Source organism: Oreochromis aureus, linkage group 3 (genome assembly GCF_013358895.1).
Source record: "Oreochromis aureus strain Israel breed Guangdong linkage group 3, ZZ_aureus, whole genome shotgun sequence".
Classification (NCBI taxonomy): Eukaryota; Metazoa; Chordata; class Actinopteri; order Cichliformes; family Cichlidae; genus Oreochromis; species Oreochromis aureus.
This window is the reverse complement of record NC_052944.1, coordinates 90,811,750-90,818,712: the sequence shown is the minus strand read 5'-3', so window position 1 is coordinate 90,818,712 and position 6,963 is coordinate 90,811,750. Positions and strand designations below refer to the sequence as shown.

Below are 6,963 nucleotides of genomic sequence, written 5' to 3'. Positions count from 1 at the left end.
ACAGCTTTCATGCTCTGACCTGCATGTGAAATGAGATAAAAGCTCTTTATTACTAACTTTTACAACTTCTGGAAGGTTAATGTCTGAACATTGGAATGAAACACACCCTTAGTTACAAGAAATAACAACACTGATTCTTCTGAGACTCACACTTATCATTGGACCAAACTAGCAGCTTCCTCTGAGTGATTCCAGCTACAGGAGAGAAAAGTGGAAAACTCCAACACTGCTGCTTCAAGCTGCTGACGCTCCACACACTGAATGTGAGTTTGAGCAAAAACACGACTCAAAGGAAGTTTCAGTGAAGGTCGTAGAGGAGGGAGGGGAGCCAGGACTGACTGTACTTCCTGTCTGCTGTTTTCAGCTTCACTCACAGACTCAATGGCTTCCAGATCAGAGGAGGATCTCTGCTGTCCGGTCTGTCGGGAGGTCTTCAGAGATCCTGTTCTTCTGTCATGTAGCCACAGCTTCTGTAAAGACTGTCTGAAGAGATGGTGGAGAGAGAGACCAACACACGAGTGTCCAGTTTGTAAGGAATTATCAGTGCAAGATCCACCTTTAAACCGAGCTTTAAAGAAGCTGTGTGAGTCGTTCTTACAGGACAGAGATCAGAGAGCTTCAGAGACTCTCTGCAGTCTGCACTCTGAGAAACTCAAACTCTTCTGTCTGGACCATCAGCAGCCAGTGTGTCTCGTCTGCAGAGACTCAGAAAAACACACCAATCACAGATTCAGACCCATCGATGAAGCTGCACAACAACACAAGAAGGAACTTCAGAAAACTCTGGAGCCCTTAAAGAAGAAGTTAAAGGTTTGCAAACGAGTTCAAGTGAAGTTTGATCAAACAGCAGAACACATTAAGGTCCAGGCCCGACACACAGAGAGGCAGATTAAGGAGCAGTTTAAGAAGCTTCAGCAGTTTCTAGCAGAGGAAGAGGAGGCCAGGCTGGCTGCACTGAGGGAGGAAGAGGAGCAGAAGAGTGGGATGATGGAGGAGAAGATGGAGGCTCTGAGCAGAGAGATAGCAGCTCTTTCAGACACAGTCAGAGCCACAGAGGAGGAGCTGAGAGCTGCAGACGTCTCATTCCTGCACAACTACAAGGCTGCAGTGGAAAGAGTCCAGCGCTGCCCCCTGCTGGATGATCCACAGCTGCCCTCAGGAGCTCTGATAGACCAGGCCAAACACCTGGGCAACCTGACCTTCAACATCTGGAAGAACATGAAGGACATGGTCTCCTACACTCCTCTCATCCTGGACCCAAACACTGCTCATCCAAACCTCATCCTGTCTGAAGATCTGACCAGTGTGAGAGGAGGAGGAGAGAGGCAGCAGCTTCCTGATAATCCAGAGAGGTTTGACTATTATAAATCTGTGATGGGCTCTGAGGGCTTTAACTCAGGGACTCACAGCTGGGATGTTGAGGTTGGAGTCAGTACATGGTGGAGACTGGGTGTGTTAGCAGAGTCTGTGCAGAGGAAGGGAAGCATAAAGTCTGGATTGTGGGGAATAATGTTCTATGAAGGTAAATATTCAGCAGGTTCTCCATCAGCTCCTCTCACTGCTCTCTCAGTACAGAAGAAGCTCCAGAGGATCAGAGTGAATCTGGACTGGAACAGAGGAAAGCTGTCGTTCTCTGATCCTGATACTAACACACACATACACACCTTCACACACGCTTTCACTCACAGGATGTTTCCATACATTTACACTGTTGATGAAGTGAAGTTGTGTCCCTTGAAGGTGTCAGTGTCAGTGGAGCAGATGAGTTGAGGATGATGATGTTTCTAATGTTGTTTCCTGTCAGTGAATTGAAGCTGTTAAACTGCAGCTGTCCTCCTGCTGCCTCGTTGTTCCAAAGCTCTTTGTTTCTCTTTTAGTTCTCACTGTTTCTTTCTGTTTCTGCTGTCCACCTTTTCACATGGAAAATCATTTCACTGTTTCTCACTGAATGACTCCCCAAACTAGATTTGAAATTCTATCAAGTTTCTAATCATTACAAGTGATTCATGTTTCTATTTGATGTGTGTAAATGGAGATGATTTAGTTTGCTGGGATATGGACTGACATGTGTTGAATGGGAGGAGCAGTTTGTTGTTGTCTTCTTGTGTGTTTATGACAACAATAAATATATTGTTGAAACAATGATTCATGTTTAACTCCATATATGAAATGTTTCTGATATTTGAATTCTGTTTGATTAAAGACTTTCTTCATGACACAAATGAGATTTCAGTGTATTAATAGAACTAAATAAGCTCAGAGTTGAAAGGCTGCAGTATTATGTACGTGCTTCACTGTCAGTATCTTCAGGGGGATTCAAAGGGAAACATCAAACTGCTGTAATGAGATAAACTAGTTGGGCTGAACACACTTATCTGTAGTTTGTCTCCATCCAGGATCATCAGAATATAATGAACATGTGTGAAGAGCCAAAAAATGCTGCTCCCCTCTCAGCATGATGAGCTCCAGCCTTTGTTAACAGGACAACAGGAAACATGAGACAACTTTCAGAGACAGTAACCAACTGTGGCCACAAGATGGCAGCAGCTGATCTGAGATCCTTCATTGGACAGAACGACTCTGCTCTGTGACGTCATCAGAGAGACGGCCTTCACTTTGATAGATCTGAAGTCATGTCTGCACTGCGATGATGAAAGCTGATAAACACATTGTTATTTATCCATGAAATCACCTCTGTCCTCTCAAGTGTAGCTGTTTACAGAGCTAAAGAAGTCCTTCATCATCAAAACAGACAAACATGTATTTTCTGTATTAAGTGACGTCATCCTCACTCTAACCTCTTACATACATTCTATTTAGTTTTCCTGCTGTAAGAAATAAACTGTGTGGAAATATAAATGCAGGGAAACATCCATTAATCACAGGTGATCCGTTTGTTTCTGACTCACATTAAATGAGGCTTCAGGTGTAAATACCTCAGAAGTGTTTCTGAGTTCAGTAGAACCAGACCCAGTCAACCATCATGGCATCCACAGCACTACACAATGCAACAGAAAGGCCTTCATCATCTGCTGAACCACCTCTGAACCACGACGCTCTCCCTGCATCTAAAAGCTGTTAGTCAGGATGAGATGCTGCTGTGATCGCTCACAGTTTACCTGTGAGATCTTTGTAAATATTGTCTTTGTTTCTGAAGGAAACCAGTGATTCTTGAGATAAGGGACAAAACATGTCCGGCAGATAAAACCCAATTTTGTGGTTAAAAATATGCATACAAGTGTTAACCCAACTGCCTAAATGACAAACCAAGGAAATTTTTATACAACAAAAGTATGATTTTGCATTTTTTATACATATATATTTATTTTAAATGGTACAAAAGGAGCCAGTTGAGGTGGTTCGGGCATCTGACAAGGATGCCTCCTGGGAGCCTCCTGGGTGAGGTGTTCCGGGCATGTCCCACCGGGAGGAGGCCCCGGGGCAGACCCAGGACACGCTGGAGAGATTATATCTCTCGGCTGGCCTGGGAACGCATTGGTGTTCCCCCGGATAAGCTGGAGGAGGTGGCTGGGGAGAGGGAGGTCTGGGCTTCTCTGCTTAGGCTGCTGCCCCCGCGACCCGGCCTCTGATAAAGTGGAAGAAGATGGATGGATGGAACAATACATTACCAGTACCTTAAAAATCCATTGTCCAGAAGCAGGTGTGATAATATTAAAATACAGAAAAAAAATTAAAAGTAATGTTAAATTAAACATCATGGCTCTCGTCACTAAGTATTTAAGTCAATACCTTATATAATATCAAAATATGTAATTGAAAATTTATTTTTACATATTTTTTAAGTGATTAAAATCGTGTCCAGAGTTTTTGTCAACACCATCAGATTTTTTTTAAGTACAAAAAAAATCTGGAATTCTTGTGGACCCCTCTGAGGACCCCTTTACCACTTCCTGTTTGATACACATATTAATGATAGGTTTGTAGCTTAAACCTATTCGCTGGAACGTTGAAGGCAAAGTAATTACACAGCAAGCAAGACACGAGTAGGCTTTATGTTTCACGTGCACGGGAGAGAACTGGACAGGCGCCGTTCCTTCGCTTGACCCCAGTTGCTCTCTCCGCTCTCCCGTAACACTGCTCTTTTATTGTGGTACCATGAATATGCATAGGTTCATTAACATATGACCTCTTATATAGGTATACATGTGAACAAAGAATACCTTGTGTGTGTGTGTGTGTGTGTGTGTGTGTGTGTGTGTATCTGTGTGTGGGGGTCAAACTGTGACCCCAGGAAGACTCCCCAAAGCTGGTGCCAGGAGTCTAGCGGTCCATCTAAACAAAAGGCTCTTAGACTCAAACAGATATACGTGTGTTTGCTATACCATATATCAGCAAGAGAAAATACGACCTCTCCTAGGAGGTGTGTGATCTATGCCAGAACACTCTGAGGAGGAGTGAACGCACTCCCCTCTTCATGCTACACAGAGTTGTTACAGACCTCCTAGGATGAGACATTCTTTCAATCTACAAATGATTATATACTTCTAAGCATATATGAGTAAATATTTCTAAGCATAAATGACAATAAACAATACAAATCTAACATTTCCCCCCTTTTGGCAATTATGCTAGAAAAGTCCCCAGTTATGATCACGTCACGTCTGACAGTGTCAATGCAAACATTTTTATACTCAGCATATGTAACCGTACACAGTCTGACAAACATATTAGCAGTTATCCAAGTTCTCATTGATCTCATTCAATGGTAAACTGCATCCTACGAGCAAACAAATGAATTGTTAATGGTCAAAAGAGAAATTAACATTTTCAAAAACACTCCAGCTTGGTGGTGCTCCTCCGCAAGACATGTAAATCACACGTCTCTCTGCAGAGTGGTTTAAGTTCTGCAGGGCGTCATAAATGTGCCTTCCAGTTGTTTCCATCACTGTTCATAGGACCAGAGTCCAAATGTATGTAGAATAGACATTTAAACATACCAGTTGAGTTTGTTGTTTGTCAACATGGGTCTCAGTCATCGTGAAAGCTGCAGACCTCTTCAGCACTCTAGTTTTATGGCCTCTGCCAACCCCCATCACCTCACTTCAGGCCTCTGTCCTGTGGGGGATACATATGACTCCATTGTCCATCCTCTGCAGGAAAACCCTCTGTGGAAAGGGTGTTGGATCCAGTTATCTTACTGCTGCTATGATCCCAGCAGTCTTCAGAGTGTCATCGTATGCACAGTACAGTGACACAGCATTAGGTGATGTTCATAGGAAACTGCTGTCATCACCACCATAGCTTCTGGCTCCTGTGCTTCTCACAGAATCATGATGTCATCCTTGGACTCCCCCTGCGCTGTCAGTGGAGCTTGGCACGCTCCCTTCATCCTTCAGGTGCTCATCTGTCGTCCACAATCTCCTCTGTTGGCCTCTGGGAAGCCCCCTTGGCACAGCTCTCATCCTTCGCAGCTTCATGGTCCTTGCTGTGGCTCCGAAATCTGATCTCCCAATGGGCCCCAAACAGCTCGACCTTTGACCTCAACCACTGCCTGGGCTGTCAGCTATGCCTGGAATGGGTTGCATCTCACTGGGCCTCAGAAGATTTCTCAGGAGATTCCTTTCAGCAATACTTTAACTGCTGCACCTGTATTTCCTTGCTAGGAGGAAAAACTCCTAAAGCATGTCAATCATCATCAAACCACATTCTTTAGTTCAGTGAGCTTCATTTATGGACCATCAAAGCCTCATCTGAACATGGATGCACCACTTGCATAGGTTTAATACCCGTAAATGAACTGTTAATCACACAAAAATCATAAAAACATAGTTTAGAAAACATAGAAAAGATAATTTCATGTAATTCTGGACCCCTCCTCTTGACGCATGGACACTCCCATGAGTCAACTCATCAAACCTAGATTCCTGTCTTGAAGAAAAAGGTTAGCTAGATCACGTCCCAGGCAACATCAGGGCATCTCCTCTGGAGTAGCTCCATAACCCTGCAATAAAAGATGTTAGTGTGTTTTGCATATCGTTAGCTTCATAGCATAATTGCCTAAGTCACCTTGACCAGACAATGACTTAGGCACTTATGCTATGAAGCTAACGATATTAAGTTTGCTTAAAAACTGGCTCTGCCTGGAGCCTGCATACACACCATCGAAGCATTCAGCATCAACAGGACAAGTATCATGTGCAGGTTTTCTCAAATCAGTAAACTACAATTATTGGCATAATTTGCCTCAGACATGGATCATCCCATGTACTCAGTTAACATTAATGTAATCGGTGACTTCCCTTAAGCAAAGTCACTCCATGTATTTAACACTAGGAGCTCAGTAGTGGCCAGCTAATGAGCCCCATATTAAACTATTCCACAAACACTGCATCTCTTATTTGCTTTCTCATGTTACTTGTCCGTCTCTGCTGAATCCTCTACATGCACTCTTAGAAAAAACAAACATTAGCAACACACATGGACAATCCTGGTGGTCAGGCACAAGTCGACAGGTTCCAGAGGTGTTGTAAAAAGACCATAAAGTTAGCCATCCATAGCTGTGGAAAGAAGTGACACTAGTTTCAACACAGGGAATGTCTCGCATGTTATTCACATCGTCAAAGTAACCTTTAACATTTTCCCAAAAACACAGTTTAACAGCATCACCAACTCATAACCTGTAAACACAGTTTTCTTCACACATAAACCCAGAAATCCTGTAGTAGAAAACATCAACCAGCTATCCTGGTATAAATCACATGATCAAATCACATGAAGACTGTGATGCTGTAGAAATGTTAGCGCTGCGCAGGTGTATACACACTTTCTCACAGTTACCTCTGTGAACAACACAAGGTAGTGAATAACACCCCTGGTAGATGCACAGACACAGAAAGTGGCATTTAAAAGGTTAAATCGGTACAGCCAAGGCTCACGCAACCTCAAATGTTGTTGTCATCTTTCCGCTCCTGTAAAAAGAAACACACATAGATTCATCTGCAC

General features: G+C 43.3%; 1 protein-coding gene across 1 annotated transcript; it reads left to right on the top strand.

The window, feature by feature from the left end:
• The first annotated feature begins 210 nt into the window (after positions 1-210).
• On the top strand, positions 211-2,126 carry LOC120432766 (zinc-binding protein A33-like). The gene is made up of 2 exons (XM_039608807.1): positions 211-263; positions 365-2,126. The coding sequence occupies exon 2, from the start codon at positions 382-384 to the stop codon at positions 1,768-1,770; it is 1,389 nt and encodes a 462-aa protein (XP_039464741.1). The 5' UTR covers positions 211-263; positions 365-381; the 3' UTR covers positions 1,771-2,126.
• Positions 2,127-6,963: the final 4,837 nt, after the last annotated feature.

Bases quoted from the DNA above. Each gene is read 5' to 3' on its own strand.
- LOC120432766 (XM_039608807.1), top strand. From the start codon at position 382: ATGGCTTCCAGATCAGAGGAGGATCTCTGCTGTCCGGTCTGTCGGGAG.